Source organism: Microtus ochrogaster, unplaced genomic scaffold (genome assembly GCF_000317375.1).
Source record: "Microtus ochrogaster isolate Prairie Vole_2 unplaced genomic scaffold, MicOch1.0 UNK83, whole genome shotgun sequence".
Classification (NCBI taxonomy): domain Eukaryota; kingdom Metazoa; phylum Chordata; class Mammalia; order Rodentia; family Cricetidae; genus Microtus; species Microtus ochrogaster.
Window position 1 is genome coordinate 107,515 of NW_004949181.1, and position 17,915 is coordinate 125,429.

The 17,915-nt window shown below is 50.5% G+C and overlaps 1 protein-coding gene across 3 annotated transcripts in view; it reads right to left on the reverse strand.

Moving 5' to 3' along the window:
• Window positions 1-17,350, reverse strand: part of Vstm2b (V-set and transmembrane domain containing 2B) — a 30,060-nt gene extending 12,710 nt beyond the window's left edge. Inside the window, exons 1-5 of one of the 3 annotated variants that reach the window (XM_026777784.1) lie at window positions 16,960-17,350; window positions 15,948-16,558; window positions 15,221-15,405; window positions 14,179-14,208; window positions 12,552-12,966 (exon numbers count right to left, since the gene is read on the reverse strand). In XM_026777784.1, the coding sequence (XP_026633585.1) occupies window positions 12,552-12,966; window positions 14,179-14,208; window positions 15,221-15,405; window positions 15,948-16,029 (712 nt within the window). In that variant the 5' untranslated portion in view covers window positions 16,030-16,558; window positions 16,960-17,350. Of the gene's footprint in view, window positions 1-12,551; window positions 13,030-14,178; window positions 14,209-15,220; window positions 15,406-15,947; window positions 16,559-16,959 lie in introns of all 3 variants that reach the window. The other 2 variants (XM_005370648.2, XM_013354992.2) reach the window with 2 other exon arrangements.
• Between the last annotated feature and the right edge of the window lie 565 nt (window positions 17,351-17,915).

The following is a 17,915-nucleotide window of genomic DNA, read 5'->3' on the forward strand; positions in this document are numbered from 1 at the left end:
GCTGCCTCTGCTGGATATTGCCCCTGTTTTGTCCCCTTGATAGTGCTGCCTCTGCTGGATATTGCCCCTGTTTTGTCCCCTTGATAGCGCTGCCTCTGCTGGATATTGCCCCTGTTTTGTCCCCTTGCACAGCTTCTCATCCTACCAACTCTCATCTGGGCACAGCCTCCTTTAGTTTCATCCTCTGGTGCCCCTCACCCACCTGTCTTCCTGCTCCCAGGAGTTCCCTTCAAGCCTCAGGTTAGAAACCTCCCTTATCCCAAGGACTCTAGAGCACAGTCAGTTTCCTCTGGATTGTGTGTGGGCAGCTGCGGGTGTGTTTGCTGTCTGACACCCTTGTCTTATGCCAGAGGGTGAGCTAACGAGAGGGGAAACTGTGACTCATCTGTGTGCCTCCCTGTTTCTGTGTGCTGCCTGTGCTGTGAGATTCACTGTTGGCGGGTTGAATGGTTGGACATAAGCCCCAGCTGCTCACTGTGCAGCAGTGGTCAGACGTTCCATACATGGCCTCCACCTGGGGCTAAGAACCTGTCCTAGATTCCTAGGGAGCCGGGCTTAGTAACCTGACCTTCCAACCCACGATGACTCAGATGCATCTCTCATGCATCTCAGACTCAGTTCAACTTTTTCTTCCATTTCTCCCTGAATGTGCTTATCATGCAACATGCATTTTTCCAAGCTGTTCCAAATCCCTTTCATAGAAGGCAGAGCATTGATTTATGTGCAAAATATTTGTGGATTTTGTATATTTCCAAATATAAATGTATATATATATATATATAGTACATATATTTTCCATGTAATTTGGACCATATCAACTATGTTTGGATATGTTTAAATTGTAGAATTGTTTTCTCAAACTAATAACTACATGAAACCAAAATACAACCACCAGAAGTCTAGCAAGAGACCAATGTATCTCAGTGGTAGAACACCCATCTAGAATCCACCAGTAAGGGGTTAGGGTATAATTCAGTGGTACAATGCTTGCCCAGAAAGTGCAAGGCTACAATAAATAAGCCCCAGCACTACAGCAAATAAACATGCAAGAATAAATGCAAATATTAGAAATAGAACCAAATGAGGCTAGCAGTGCTTAGCAGTTTACAAGGAACACGGTTTGGGAACATTTACTCTAGGTTACCCCCAGTCTACTTCCGAACTTGAGGATTGTGCAGTGCTCATGTAACCATTACACTGACTGGGAAGTGGAGGTAGAGTGGTGGATAAGGGAATCCAGCCCTCCCTGAAGTCTCCCACTCAGCCCATTTTCATTCAAGTAGACTGGGTTCATTTCTCCTGTTCTGTATTCAGGATCCTTGAGCCAGAGTTTCCAAGATTTCCCTGGATCAGGCACATAATGAGTGGGCTCTCAATGGTTGCCCTCCAGTCTGCTAAATAGGGCCCCAACCTCCCTGTACTTCTCCTCAGAGGCAGGCCTGACAAGCACCTATGTGTATAGTATGTGGTGTTGATGCCAGGGCAGAGAACAGGGTTAGCCCTGTGACCAGAACTATTGGCTTTTCCAGGTCTATCTTTCCATTTATAAACCTCTGCCCCCTCTTCTGTTGCTGTGGGATCATGCTTTTTTGCACACTGTAAAGATTTATCACTCTTATTGGTTTAATAAAATAATGACTGGCCAGTAGCCAGGCAAGAAGTATATATGGGACAATCAGACTAAGAGAAGTCTGGAAAGAGGAAAGGCAAACAGTCAGTCATCAGCCAGATGCAGAGGAAGCAAGATGAGAGTGCCTCACTGAGAAAAGGTACCAAGACATGTGGCTAAACATAGACAAGAACTGTAGGTAAATTTAAGTTGTAAGAGCTAGTTAATAATAAGCCTGAACTAACAGGCTTATTATATTGTATTATAATTAATATAAACCTCTCTGTGTTTCTTTGAAACTGAATGGCTGTGGAACCAGACAGGCCAGAAACTTCTGTATACATTCTGTTTTTGGGGATACCTGCACATTGTTTCTCACTGAGAACTTTCCTGTAGAAATATAATTTAACCCAATAGTTAATGCATTTTAATTGCCCAAGGATGGTGCTTGGAAAATTCTATAACACATGCTCATGAAATAAGATTAGTGTCAAGGAACTTCCCAGGATGTATCATGCATAAAAATATGACTCTAGAATAAAACACATCATGAAATACAGCCTTGCATATTTTATTGTTATGTTAATCTCTAAAGCAAGTACAGTTAGTTACACATTCACGTACCTGAAGACTGTGTATCTTTTAATATCTGAGGAGACAAACCTACAATATCTTTCGATGATCATCAACAAATCTGGGGCCAGGCAATCACCATAGGGTACAGCATACCTGTCTCAGAAGCTAGTCTAGGGACTAGCTGTGCCCCAACTTTGCCTAACATATTGTTCTGTCCTGTGGTTCAGAGGTAGACACAGAACATGGACTAGCATGGCATTCTGATTATACCACTGTCTAGGACCTTTCTTTCTATGGCATCTTTCCTGATGCAGATTCTAGAAATTCCTCACCTAGGCATATTGGCAGCTACAACCCACCTATCCTTCAAGGTTCACCTGGTATGCAACTCACCCATCTTCCCACCCATGTTTTAGGTGGCTAAAGAAACACCCAGGCTGAAAGGAAGGGGACCAAGAAGACTCTGGAGTAGAACGGGATGGAGTGAGGATGAGGAATTAGGGGTCTGATGCTATCCCGGATGCAGGGGACCACAAAAGGCTGACCTCTAACTCCAGTGCTCTGCCTCCTTTTTATACTTTCTACTTTCCAGGGCTTGGTCAGATACCCCCTTCAAACAATCGCTGACTTTCCTAAGAAAGTCAAGTATTAGCTTCAAACACAACAGACACTGCGGTGTGTTTGAAAGGATGTGCCTATGGAGAAGAGGAGCTGAACTTCCTTCTTGCTCACAAAGCCCTTCCAGGCACTATTCTCAGTTACTGCTCCTTGGGCATCTACTGAGATCAGCAGGGCAGGAGCCACCATCCCCACTCTGCAGATGACAGACTATGTAGCTTACAGTAGTCAGTTCACTGCACTGCCATGGCCCCCTTTGGGACAGAGACCCCTTATCTCTGCATCTATGAGGGCCTCTAACTTTAACTGTCCCTCTGAAGATCAAGCCCTCCTCCAACATTCCTAGCTGCCAAAGGTAGCTTCCTCTGGGCCTTCCTCTAACATGGCACCCATAACAGGGGATTTTAACTTTGGCGGCATGGGTTAGTTTTCCTGTAAGACTCTCAGGCCTCAGAGCCTATATTTAAACTGTGTTCACAGGCTACACAGCTGTCTCTGCATATGAAAGATGTCTGGAGGACACTGGAAGATGAATGAATGAGTGAACAACCCAGCTGTTCCTCCAAGCCTGGCATCCTTGCTCCTTTGTCCTGCCTCTTACCATCACAACAGTATCCCACAAATGGCAGCCTGGATACCAAAGCACAACCAGGCACAAACAGCTACAGCTCAGGTAAGGCTTTCCCAAGGAACGACTTTGGCACAGCCAGACCTACAATGAACCTGCTAGAATTAGGGATTCAGTTTTCTAGAGGAGCATGGAAAACTGTGGCAAAGCTGTTCTTGCTCACAAGAGAGCTCAATTCATGGAAAATAGCCCTAGACAGGCAGAGATGATTGCATGGTGCCCACCCTTCACAAACGGCAGAGAGAATGCACACAACTCACTGAGCCATTTGCAAATGCTCCATACTTTCTGTATGGAAGCTCCAACAACTTCCCCCACCTTCCTTTCACCACCATTAGGTTCACTGGTGGATAGGAGAAAAGATAGCACTCATGGGATAAGTCGCACATTGACGTTCCTAGCTTGTTGGATGATCTAGACACTTAATGCCATTCCCACATAAACTTTAGATGACATCCCCTCATGTTTCCTAGATACTGGGCTCTATGGCTCTGTGAACATTCCGTGATGACTGATCTTCACTGTTGACTTTAATGTATTTGGAAGTTCCTGGGAGACTGGTGAGTCTAACTTGCGGGTGTGTCAGTGAGGGCGCTCCAAAAGCAAGTAATTAGGGGAAGAAGACCCACCATGACTGTGGGTGACACTATGCATGCGTGCTATGGGACAATGGTTTGTACCCTGTCAATTGTATTTTAATAAAACACTGATTGGCCAGTAGCCAGGCAGGAAATATAAGCGCGACAATCAGGCAGGAAGTAGAGGCAGGGCGATGAGAAGAGGAAAGTTCTGGGAAGAGGGAAAGCCCATTCCTCTGCAGTCGTGATCCATCTATAGAAGAAGCAAGATGTGACTGCCTCGCAGAATAAGGCACCGGACCATGTGGCTAACATAGACAAGAATAATAAGCTAATATAAGTTATAATAGCTAATAAGATGTCTGAGTTACTAGGCCTATCAGTTTATAACTAATGTAGACCTCTGTGTGATTTCTTTGGGACTTAATGAGTGCAGAAACCAGGCAGGACAGAAACCTCAGACAACACATGGGCTAAAGGACTCAATGGGACAAACAGAGAAGAAGGGTAGCTGAGTACAAGAATGTCCTTTTTTTCTGTTTCTCCACCCACCATGAAGAACTATATTAGTAACTTTTCTAGTGCTGTAATGAAACACCATAATCAAGGTAATTTATAGAAGAGTTTATGTGGGCTTATGGTTCTAGAGGATGAGAGTCCATGATGGTGGGGTGGAGGCAGCAAAGCAGCAGGAACTAGATGCTGAGAGCAGAAGCCTAGAGTCCACATCTCAATCCATAAGTAGGAAACAGACAGCGGACTGAGAATAGAGCATGGCTTTGAAAACTCAAAGTCCACTCCCAGTAGCACACTTCCTCCAGCATGGCCACACCTCCTTAAACCTAGCCCAAACAGCGCTACCAACTGGAGACCAAGTATTTAAATATTTGTGTCTCTGGGAGTTATTCTCATTCAAACCACCACATGAACCAATGCCTCTGAAATTGAGACAAAAATAAATCCTCCCTTGTTCTGTCAGGTGTTTCATTCATCTGATTTTGAAAATTAGCAGACGGCCTCCTGTGGTGCAGCCAGCTGTCCTCCAGCCTGGGACCTGGTTCCACAAAGAGGAGAGTACTCGCTTATGGCTAACGACGAAGCCAAGATTCCAAGGCACAAAGGTGGACAGTATCGGGAGAAAATGCGGTGCTTAGGAAAGGAAGGTTGTACACTGTGATTCTGGGTGGTTGGAGCTCCAGGGCCCAGACGTAGAATTTGTTGGCATTCAAACCCTGGTTTGCCTGCAGTTCAGCTAGCTGAACCACGGGAATGATTATAATGTCAGGGGGACCAAGGAAGTGGTCATGCGTGATGGCGGCTGCTTCTCCCTCCCAAGCTGTCCTAGCATTTACTGGGTTTGTGCTTTAAGTCTACAGGGATGGGCAGCACGGGAGGCATGCCAGAGAACTGACTGACCCAGGTCCTTCCCCTGCCCTTACTCACTAACAGCATGGGGTGGATAGTTTGGTGTTGGTAAGACGTGTCCTGCTGACAATCAGCCTTCAAAGACTCCTGAGTGGTCGGAACATTGAGGCTGTCCTCTAACAGATGACCACTTCTGAGATGGATGGAGAAGGATCCTTGAGTTTGGAGTAGGAAAGAGCTTCTGACATGTCCACTTTGGCTTCTGTTGTGGCTTCATGCAAATAGTCCCCAACTTGGTTGTCAACTGGTAATACTGTCCTGAAGTTAAGGAATGGAACCTTTGGGATGGAAGGCATGGCTGGAGGAGGTGGGTCAAAGAAAGCAAGCCTCGGAGGCTTACAGCCCTTCTTCCAAGCTGAGCTCTCTCCTTCCTGTGTGAGAAGCCACTGGATCACAAAACACTGTGTTCAGCTGCCACAGATTCCCTGCCCATGATTGGCTGTACCCTCTGAAACCCTGGACATAAATACAAATGATGCTTCTATCAGGTAGCTTGTCACAGTGCTGAGAAAAGTCACTAACACAGCTTCTTATTTTCAACAGACACCTGGCACCAAGGCAAGTCTACTAACAGAATAGCAACAGCAGCCCCTTTTAGCTAGAGTAAAGTACTGTTTATGTTTCATCCTAGATGGTGGTAAAGAGAAAACAGGAAATCCAATCGTTTCAGACTACTCCCATCTGAGCATGTTTTGGGGGTAGCCTGTGTCTCAAGGGTTATTGCATGAAGGACATAGGCAAGCTCCAGTCTTCCACTTCAACAAGTTACTGAGGATTTGCCCATTGTCAACTGCTTCCCTCAGTCTGTTCCATCAGTCAGTGCTCCACATCAACCTAACCCTAGCCTTGGAGGAACCCAAGGCACTAATCCTCTTTGGTATTTACATGAGCCTCTTCCTTTAAACTACCAAATCCACCAGACTCATTTCCCAGGGAGCACCACTCTGAGGAAGATCCTCCCTAAGGAATGGGTAGGGATAGGGAGGAAGCACAAGACTGTCTCACTCTCAACTTCCTTGCCGCTTTTGTGTAAGACTTTTTGCATTTCTGGATGAGTTTGCAAGAGATACCTGGGAAGCATCATCAAGCACAGGGGAATAAAACAGATAATACGCTTTCCCCCTGTGCTGCAAAAATATCTTAAAACCTTGCTAGCATCTCCATAAAGCTCTGAGGTTTAGACCACAGGCAAGCCCTCACCACTGTCTACATGGAGCAGGACTAATCAATATCATATTACAGAAGCACTTGACCCCGTTTATCCCTGAGGATGCTTGGGGAATCCTTAACATTCAGAGCCTTAAAAAATGTGCTCCTGGTGTATTTAATGAGAAACTCCTTAGTGGTTTGGCTCCTGGTGACATTTAGAAAGTCTGGCACTTGGATCTTCTCTTGGGGGCTGCCATTACTGTGGATGAAAGAATCTGGGTTTCAGGAACAAACTGGAGAAGGGACTGTGTCCTTGGGAATAAAGGGAAGAACTGCTGCGGACGGTAGAGGTGACAGTGGCAGGCATATGTGCTCCGTAAAAGCAGGTGCAACTATGAATGATCAGTACACTGCAGGAGCAGCTAGTATTTATTGGGGAATCTCTCAGCAAGAAGAAGGACTAGGCTGTGAGCTGCTGGGCCACTCGTGGGTAGATATAAGAGCAAACCCCTTCCATTTCATGCAGCCTTCGTATCACATCATAGAGAGGGAGCTACAGGAGAATCTAGAACCTCTCTGGGCATCAGCTACGCTAAGAGGCCATCATCCCTAACTGACTCTTTCCAGCCTGGAAACAGTCTGCCTGTAGGAAGCCTCTCGTGATTACATCAATAGCCCATAGCTGCCATTTCTGGTCCTCACTCATGGGAGTCATGAGGCTGGTCTGGACAGAATCCCAGTGGTTGGCTGGGAGGGAGAGCCTCCTATCACTGATAAGACATGATTTTGCCACTATTCAGGAAGACGCAGCTGTCTCTTACCAGCTGTGAGCCTCCAGTACTCCTTTTACAAAGTCCTTTCATTTTTTTTCTCCCTCGGGATGCTCACTGAGTCCTTCCTCTTCTGAGGACATCCTTTACTAGACATTTTTCCTCCTTCCTAAAATGAGGTCCTTAATGTCACATCAGAACATGAGGGAAGAACATATTTACAGTGGTCTACAAGTCCTTCTGGGCCCAGGGTTCCTAGCTTTTCTGTTGTGACGGGATTCTGCAGCATTTTGACTCTCCAGCACCACCCTGGTGCCACTGTGCCAGCTTTGTCATCTACCCAGGGCACAGGTTAAGGCAGAGTGAGCGTTTTTAGTTCAGTCACAGTCCCATTTGGTCATGGTTTATGGTTGCCATGGCAACATCCAAGGATGTCCCCTCCCATGGCTCCCAGCAGAAACAGCCTCTCCACCACAGAACACCACAGTCACACCCATGGCCTTAACTGTCTTCTCACCATTAATTGAAATATTGGGGAAAAAGAGATAGATATTGGAAGCATCTAGTTCTCTGCATCCAGACACAGCCATCCCAGCGTTGTGGTGCTTCTCCTTGGTACTGGAGCCCTGAAGCTAGTTAGAGATTCGCTCACCACAGTCAGATCCCAAGTTCCCCACAGAAGGAAACATCTTGCCAACATGGAAGTCTTTCTGCTGTCACCTATATTGTTTTTTGAGGCTGGGCTGGATTCCTTGGTGCCCTTCCTCCATTAGAAGTGTTTGGAAGACACTCTGTCTCCCCCAATGGCAACCAGCAGCTAAAAACTCATGACAGTGGATCAGCATTCACATGAGTAGCCAGGCTGGCTCACACTGTGAGGAACAGACACAGCCCTCTCTGCCTGATCTGCTTTGCTAACTCAATCATGACTACTTTTAAGTATATGTACTAAAACGTCTCTTGACGAATGAGACATGAAACGAATGAGTTTTTTAAACAAACTTTTAGTGTAAATACATACATGGCCATGCTGGGCATGGGTGAGTAGAGAAGAGGTTTCCTTTCCTGGCTGACGAGTAGGAAAGGGGCAATATGACAATGTTGGAGCAAGCTGTCCTGTATCTTCTTCCTGGCAGTGCTGAAATAGCTCACTTCACAAATACAGGCACAGAAGGTCTTTTAGGATCAACTGTGTATGACACCATGTGGAGAGGGGGCCGGGGCCACTCTCTTGAAGTTGTTGGTCTGGAAGGGTTAGGATGTACTACACCAAGGCTGGGGTGACTTCCAGTCCCCTGGATCCTCCATTTGACCTTCTTCACTGAGCTCTAAGATCTGGGGCTTACCTCTCTAGACAGCTTCCTCCAAATGCCCTTGTCCTTGGGTTTTAAAAGGGTTTGGCTAATAGGAGGCCAGAAACATCCAAGAGGGGAATGAGGTCCTTGTTGGGTCATGGAAAGCCAACTGAGTCCCTCCATTGAGACCTTGAGACTACAGAATTGATCATGGAACATTGTCCCCCAGCTGCTCTGACTGCTGCCAATCTCATCCCAGCTCCCCCTCCCCTAGTCACCCCCAATCTGTATTCCATGGATACTAACAGCTCCTGTTGCTGCCAGTTCTGGGGACTTACAACCTTCCTATGCTGGCTGGCCTAACCCTGCTTCTGTCTTCATAACTACCCTGTGCCAATGCCCCTCAGTGACTCTGCATGACTGTGCCATCTGCTCTGCCAGCATCCTGACTGAGAAGCACTATAAACATGTCTGCCTGTTAACCAAGAGCAATGGGCCTCTCTGGCTTAGATCTGCGCACTGGAAAGGAGCTGGGGAGACAGGCTCAGAACATGCTGTGGTCTCCTGCTGTTGGAAGTTCCGAGATATCCCTGAACCTGCTGCCTCCCTGGGGACCCAGAGCTGGCCATGAGCCTAGGAAAGTCTTGCAGAAAGGTTAATACCCACCATGCAAACATGCTAAATGTTTCAACTTCACCCACTGGGTGATTCCCTCCTTGGAATCAAAGCTGTTAGGTGCGTTTGCATATTAGAGGTCACATGTACCACTTCTCCAGATTCAGAGTGGGTACCTACAACTAAGTGACTCCCCTAAGAGAGGGCACAGGGATGGGGGAAGTGCACAGATTTACTGACTTCATCTGACCATGTTTCATCTTCAGTAGGGAGCTGGAGAGAAACCAGGGCTTGGTCTGAGATATGCCACTTCTTGGCCTGTGTAGAAGCTGGCAAAGGTTACTGGGTGATAGAAATAACAAGAGCCAGAAAGTGCAATGGTACTGCACTATCTGGCCTACAGGGGGCCCAGCTGCCTGTGCTTTCTGAATGGTACTGAAAACGGCTGTCTTCACAAGAAAGAAATCCCAACCTGGTTGCTACATCCAACTCCAGTGGATGAACTCATCCAACACAGACTGGCCGTGCTTGGTTCTCAAGGCCAGTGTAGTAGCTCTCAAGGGCCAGGTACGAACAAAAGAAAAGGGGTTTCCAACAGGAATGAGCTCACAACCTTGGTCTCATTACAATTTTATGGGTGTGGCCAAGATCACTCTCATGACTCTCTAGTACATGGTACTTCCTGGGTCAAAGTCTCCAATCAACCCTGTTGGTGACACTCATCTCTTAAGGTCCCTCTACAGCTTGGTCTCCAGCTGTCAGCTTGCTCATTTTCTCCTATCCATCCAGAGCAGTTAAGGCCACAGTAATGATGATGAACATGTACGCACAGAAGTTCCCAGCGTCAGACCTAACACTGTCCATTTTACAGAGATGCTAAACCACTTACCAAAAGACACAACACACGAAGCTTAGATGGCACAAACCTAACTCTTATCTGGACTTTCATGTTATCTCTTTTGTCACTGCTCTGGGGAACATTCCAGAGGTTTTCTCCAGTCTACCACATATATTTATTTCCTACTTTCCGAGGGGAAAGGGCAGAGGGTCTTTTAATCAGCAGCAATTAAGCCAATCATAGCATGAGTCAATGAACACTTTCTTAAGACACCCAGTGAATGCTACATAGAGACTTTCAGTTCTTTCAAAAATTGTGCCCTCTTACACTGCAGAGAGATGAAGCTGGAAAGTAGTTGTCAAGACAACCAGTACATTTCCCCCAAAGACTTGCATCTATGTGGTCAGTGAATGGGGGCAGGGAGATGTGATGTCTATCACCTCTAGGCCTGGTCCTTAGAAACCCAACTTGCCATTCCTGAATGATTTTTCTCAGAAAAAATGGAGCACTACAGAATGGTTTGAGAGACACCTTCTTCAGTTTCTCACAAATACTGCACACATAGAGTCATTCTAAATATACAGGAAATAAGTGAATTCACTATGCACCGTGCATACCTTATAGCCTTAGGGGTCCATTCTCTCCTAGAACTGGGTCGAAGGGACATTTCTATCTCTATTCCCCACATGCTTACATGCTGCTATATGGTGCTTCCCAGAGAGATTTTGGAGCTACTTGCTGCTTGCTGGAGCTAATACAGTCTGCCATCCAGGGTTTCTGAATGACTGAACAGAATATGCTGTTCCCACCCCAGAACAAGATGGGATGCAACAAAGACCATGAATTTGGATTGTGTTTGAGCTACTGACATTTTGGTATTTTTGTCATAGCACTTTAAATTTATACAGATGGTACAGCATCCCAAGTTAAACAGGAGAGCTGAGAGTTCTTTGAAGATGACCCATCTTTCCCAGGGCCTGGAAGGGTTCTTATAGGTCCCTGGAGCTAAAAGTGACAAAATTCCTCACAAATAATGGGGACACAGTTATGTCTCCCAGAGGAGAGACACACAGGGAAAATGAGACACAGAACAGAATAAGATGCTTTTGGAGTGTGTGTGTGTGTGTGTGTGTGTGTGTGTGTGTGTGTGTGTGGTGTATATTTGTGTCACAGAATAGAATCCCTTGGGGGAGATACAGAACAGCCATAGCAAGGCTCTCAGGAGGGACACACACACACACACACACACACACAGCAGGTTCCCAAGGAAGGGGGAGACACAGAACAGTCTCCCACAGGAAAAATAACTAAGGGAAAACAAGGCTGAACTGATGCTCAGAACGGACCAGCCGCTTCCAAATGTTCAAGGGCTTAAGGATCAGCAAGAGGGTAGGATAAAAAGTGACGTGAGGCCTGTCGCCTCAGATTCAGTGACGACAGTCCAGGAGCTTGTACTCTCAGAATAGCCAACCTGGGGCACGACAGTGTGTCCCAACCCATCAGAGCTCCACAACTCCCCTAGACTTTCATGCTGTAATACCAGTAGAGATTCCCTTCATGGGAAATATGCACTGCAAAGACTGAGAGGATGGGTTCAGACCAGGGGTGAATTATTTAAAATCAGACACTAGGAGTGAGCACTGGAGCACCGGCTGAGTTTGGTTGGAGAGGGAGGCATCTTGGGAGAAGAGGTACTTGGCACAGTAGTTAGAGCTTTTCTGGGCATGCTAAACCCTCACTACCGCTATCCAACATCCCCACGAGGTCCAATACCAGGGCAGCGGTTCCTTTTTCTGATTTCTAGTTTGACAATGCCTAACTTCAGCTCCTTACCTCCCCAGACTTTAGCTCCCTAGGAAAGTGGGTATCAGCCTCTGTATGCTTTTATAACGGGTACAGTGCTCCATCTTCAACTCTCTTCCCTCTGGAACCAAGGAGAACTGGAAGTCTTGGGTACATACAGAATTTACAGCCGGGTATAAGGCCACACCTAGAAACCACTGAGCAAAGGCTACACAGCCGAACTTCCTGGACCTTAAAGGACAGTTCAATGCACCAATCAGCAAAGACAAATGCCTGCTTCTACTATTTTCTTCTTTGATCAAAAGGAGCCAGTACCCCACCTGGGAAATACCTTTCAAAACCTGAGGGTCTGAGTATACAGCTCCCAACGCTGCCCAAGACAGAATGCCTTTACAATCCAGCCTCAGAGCCAGGCAGGACAGCCTACACAGTCGTGAATATAGTTGGTAGGATGCTCCAACGAGCTAAGAATCAGGACTGGGAAAATGCCCAGAGAACACAAGAAAGGCGTCCGCTGCGCTCCCTCCACCCCCTCCCCGCACACACAACTGCCGCTGAGATAAGACTATCTGACAATGTCCTAGCTGGTCCCCTCCCTTCTTCCCGCTCTCCCGAGTGTACACGACCCCTCTGGGGCCCGCTCTTACCGGAACCGTGCCTCTGGCGCAGAAGGAAAGCCTGGTCTGATGGTGATGAAGCTGATGAAGCAGCAGCAGCTGCTGCAGCAGTGGTGGTGACTGTGTGGGTCGCAGAGGCAGCGGCAGCAGCTGCGGCTGCCTCCGGAACTTCTGGTCTAGAGGGAGGGCTCCCAGGAGGTGGGTTTTTGTTGCTGTACCCGGGTTCAGAGGTGGTGTGGACAGCGGTGCCTGCATTGCTGGAGCTGACAGCGCTGGGGACTCCGTGTCGCCGCGGGCCACTGCTCTGAATGTGGGACACTGCCTCAGCAGCCTGCATGTTGGGCGGTGCGAACCGAGACAGCACACGCAGCAACGCCTGGGCCTTGTGTTCCTGAGTGTCGTCGTCGCTGTAGTCCGACACACGGCACTCATAAACTCCTTCGTCCTGCAGTCGTACAGCAGACAACCGAAGGCGATGCGAGATGTCATTGCCCTGGACACGCACGGTCTGTAAGACAGCCTGGTTAGAGGCCTGACCAGTGAGCTCCACATTTGCTTTGGTGACTGGGGATCTTGGTTCCCCTATCACTGTGCCAATAGGATCCCAATTGCCACAACATCCCAGTATTTCCTAATGCCTCAATACATCTCAACTGGTGGCAATGGGCTCTCAGTTCTGCCTAGACACTGTGTTGCGTGTGCACTGTGTTGGTCTCCAATTCCTAGCGGTCTCACCTCACATTTACTCTTTCTTACGGTTTCCCACATTTCCCCTTCAGAATGTATAACTCTCCATAATTTGCAAGAAATTTCAGACTGGGGCTCTCTGTGGCGAACCATCCACATCCTTCCTGCACCTTAATGCCCAGCCTAACTGCTCTGGGACATCCTACATATACCCGAAATCACGCTCACTTTTACTTAGAATCCAGAGAGCCTGGGTGTGTCCATCTTGCCTGTAGCATGCACAACTATACATCCCCTGCCCTGTAATTTACAGTTAGCCCTTGCCTTGCTTAAGACTGACCACTTGTTAAGAGCCCTGAAAAAGTCCTCCTGGCTTGGTGGAAATTTTAAGATTCATCAAAAACAGGCACAACCCCTCACCTCTCAACTGGGTCTGCAAAGAGGCTTGTTTTCAGGCCCTGGTACTTCCAATCTCCAGCGCCACAGACCCTACACATCCTCGCTGCATAAGAAACAGCCCCCAGAAGCCCACAACTATGCTGTCTGTAGAAGAGGAGATGGTCGAGCAGAGGGTGCTTCTAGAGGGCCTGGTTCATGTGCAGGGTGAGGCAGAAGGGGATGGAAAGTGGGAGCCACAAGCAGTCTGAGCAAGGAGCCACACTCGAGGTCTTGGAAGAAATGACAGCCAAGAAGTCAAGAGCAGGTGCATGCCAGGAGCCTATGCAAAGGGTGAGTTTACTGTTGCGGGGTTTGGGGACTCGGATTTGGACCCTTGGTTTACACAAAAGACAACCTAATTCCTCTACTAGCGACAGATGGCGCCCAGATACACCAAGTAGCCCACAGTGCTTCCCTGTGGTAGCAAAGCTCTCATTGCTTGGCCGAAAAGGTTTTCTAAAGGGGAGGGAGCTGCGGAGTGCAAAGCGGCCAGAAGGGGTCTCCCGCGGCCCATGCTGGGCTCCACACTTACGCTGATTTTAGTTGCATCCTTATTTGTTACCTAAAATGCAGAGAAGGGGGAGGAAGGAGAAGGGGGGAGGGAGAGGAGGGAGAGGGCAGGGGAGAGAGAGAGGGAGGGAGAGAGAGATTGATTAAGCAGGTGGCATTTGTGCACGGGGAAACTCTGATCTGTCTTTGACAATGAGGCTTTCTGCAGGTGGGCTGGGAGTTTAACTGCGTGGGGTGTGGCATGGTGGAGGGCACCAGATACATTAGGATTCCCGCAGTGTACCAGAGAGGAGCAGGTTTGGAGCTAACACCTTGTTTGGCTAAGCAGTGGCTCCCCTGACACACGCCTGTCTGCTGTCCAGAGTGGGTACTGGATGGCGTGCAAAAGAGGGAGTCTTTTCTCCTACTCATCTCCTCTAAACCCTCCACTTAATTTGAAACTGTGACAAACTGGATGGAGGGTCCAGCATCACCGAGGCCTTGGCAGCCTGGTATGTGTGAATACGTGCCAGAGGAAAATGAGAACAGGGACTCTGAGTGTGCTCCCGGGACACTGTGGGTGTGAGTGAGTACCGGAGTGTGAGTGTGAGTTATGGGGCAGACTGCAAGATTTTCCAGCCACTGAGGGTGGGTCAGCTCCTCAGATACCCGTTCTCAGATACCGTGTTCTCTCTACCATGTAAATGCAATCTGGAGAGCTGAACCCCCTGGCCTTGAGCCCTAACGCCTTGGGTGGAGGAGGAAAGACCAATAGAACCAAGTGATCTTTCTTCAGCCAGAACCCATCAGAGTACAGTCCCAGAGCTAGAGAGCCTGAGCCGCCAAACTGGATCAAGTGTGGGTTTTCAAGGGCTGGGTGTGAAGGGAGTTCCCTGAGGTTACAGAGAAGGAAGCAATGTTAAGAACAGACAGCATCTAGGGACAGCCGCCCCGACTTTGACGATGCTGTGGAGATGCAGAGATTGGGAGGTGGCTGGGCGATAGGGCGGCGCCCTGTAAGGGTAACCCTCACTTCTCCTGGAGAGAGCAGGGTAAGCACGGGTGCCTCTTGGGCAACGGGTTACCTTGCTCCGGGCTCCTGGCACGCTGAGTGCCAGCTCGTGTAACAGCTCCCGGGGAGGCTCCTTAAGGTACCACCACTGAATCTCCAGCGAGTATGAGGTGGCTCCGCTGGCCCGGAACGCGCAGGGCATTTCGATATCGTCTCCCTCCCGCACTGTTACATCTTTGGGGACTTCGGTGAATGTTGCTGGGGGCGGGAGAGAGAGGCGTGACCAGCTGAAAGGCGGGGGCTTGGGACAACCCGAGGCTGAGGAGGTCGATCTCCTGCTCTCCGGCCTTGGGGCTGCCCCCACTCCTGTCCCCAGCTACTATGCGGCCCAACGCGGGAGGCGCCAGCAAAGTTCAGGGAGCAGCTGCAAGGCGGAAGCAGAGACCCGCCACTTGCTGCAGGCTGCTTCGCTCCGGGTCGCGCAAGGTGCAGGGCAGATAGGGCCGCAGCACTGGAGCCCAGGCTGCGGCGCGCCAACTTTTGCTAGCTGCAGGCCTCCTCTGCTTAGTGGGGGGGCCCACCGAAAGACTCCCTAAGCGGACGCCACAGCCGCGGCGACCCTCATCTGCTCTCGTGCCCCTACCCACTCCCAGCCTGGGTTGCACACCGGGGATCACTGGAGACCGTGAAGCTTGCTGCTTCCTTTTCTCCTCCGCTGTGGCCAAGCCGGCAGGCAGACTTTCGTGGCCCCAGCAAAGATTCCCCTGAACCCATCGCGGTCGCGAAGTTCCCGCGCTCACCGTCGGCGACGAAGAGCAGCAGGCCGTGAAGCAGCAGAGGCGGCAGGTATCCGAGGGCACCGAGCCGGTTCCGCTGTTCCATCTCCCGCAGGGTTGCGGCGGCGGCGGGGGCCCGGCGCGGAGAGGCGGCGGCAGCAGCAGCTTGGGCTCGGCTCCGGCTCGAGCTCCGGCTAGGACTCCTCGGAGCCTGCCATGGCCCGACACGGCGCCCCCTCCCCTGGCCGCCGCCTGCCGCCAATCAATCCGGCTTTCTAGCCGGCTGGCAAGGCGCGGGTCTGGCGGGGGGCGCTGCGCGGGGGAGCGCAGGAGACGAAGTCGTGCCAGGAGGGTCCTTTAGTCGGTACCTCTTTCGGTCCGGTGGTTCACGGAAAATGGGGGTCCGCAGTTCAGTCTCTGCCAGGCGGGCCGGGCAGTGGCCGGGCTGCGCCAGGACCCATCCTTGGAGAACGGGATGAGTGCCTGAAAGCCACCAGCTTCTGCCTCCCGGTCTCCTGGCTGGCCTCCCGACTGCCACCTCCTCCGGCTCCCTCCGAGCTCCCCCGTCGCCGCCCCCGCCGGTTTCTCCGCCGCTCTCCGCAAGGCGAGTGTGCGCTCAACCGCGGCGCGCAGACCTGGCGTCCGACCCAGTGCAGCGCGGAGAGAGCCGGTCCGGTGTGACCGACCCGCAGCCGGAGAGAGGCGGGGAGAGGGGGAGGGGAGAAAAAGGGAGGGGGCGGTCAGTAGCTGGGTGGCGAGCAGCCTCCTTGGCGGCATCACCCCCGCCCTCCCCTCCGAGTCCGCCCCGCCCCCACTCATTGGCCCCCATCCCTACGCGGGGTCACTAGGAGCGACCACCGTCTTTCTGGCTGCGGCGCAGCCCCACCAGTCTCTGTTTTGCCTAGGGGGGTCTTCCCACCCAAACTCCTGGCTTCTTCCCAGTGTGTCCATCCTTGGAGAGAGCTGCTCCACCCTGCTTTCAGTGTGCCCCCCCCCCACCAGCCTCTCCGCAGCCCCCAGGGCCTCAACTCCTTACCCAGGTTTGGGCCATGAGCCACACCACTCTTTGGCCCAGACCGGGGCCATGGTGGGTGGATGGGCGCCAGAGGACTGCGAGAAGGGAGAAGCACTGTGTCCTGCCAGAAGCAAGGCCAGGTGACAGTGAAGACCAGGAGTCCGCAGTGTGAGAGACAGAACTGAGCGCCCAGCGCCCAGAGCCCGGCTAGCAGGTGCCTGTGGCTCGGAGCGCACCAGAGAGCCAGCAAGCAGCGGCCGTGAGTGACGGCAGAGGCGGTGCGGGTGGGGCGGAATGGAAAGGGCCGGGCACGACTCAAGGCTCCGGAGGTTTCTGGGTGGGGGCGGTCTTTTTGCCCGGAGAGAGCCAGGCCCTGTGTCCTCGCAAGCTCTTCCCAACCATTGCCCCATCTGTAGCCATTGCAAACCCCCCACTCCACGCAGAAGGAGGCAGAGGTGGTATACACAGTTGGGTTCACAGCCCATCCCCCCACTTTTGCAGCCTATGTGTCCCAGAACATTCCCTGGCCATCTCTGCAGCCGCCTAGAGAGTGCAGTCTCCCTTCCTAAGGGGTGTGTGGGTGGATGAGCGGTTCAGTCCAGGCACAATGGCTTAGCGGGGAGCCCTGGAGCTCTACTTGGGCTTCTTCTCTTTCTTTTCCTCAGAATTTGGGATTCCCCAGCCAATGGTCTGGTCTGGTCTCCTTAGCTTTACCTGAAGTTATGCTAGCACATCCCAGTGAACTTCCCCTGCAGGCTGGAGTAAGTCTCCTCCTGTCTCTGCCCGTGGTGAACCCAGAAGGGAAATAATTTCTCAATGGCCATCTTCGTCTAAGACAAGACGGTTAGGAACCCAGAGAAGAGGTTGCTAGCCCTTTCTAAAGTTTGTCCTCACTAATGAAGACCATGGGTACTGCATCCCTCTGCCCCTCCTCTTCCTCCTATGACCAAAGAGTCATTTCCACCCTCTAGTCACTC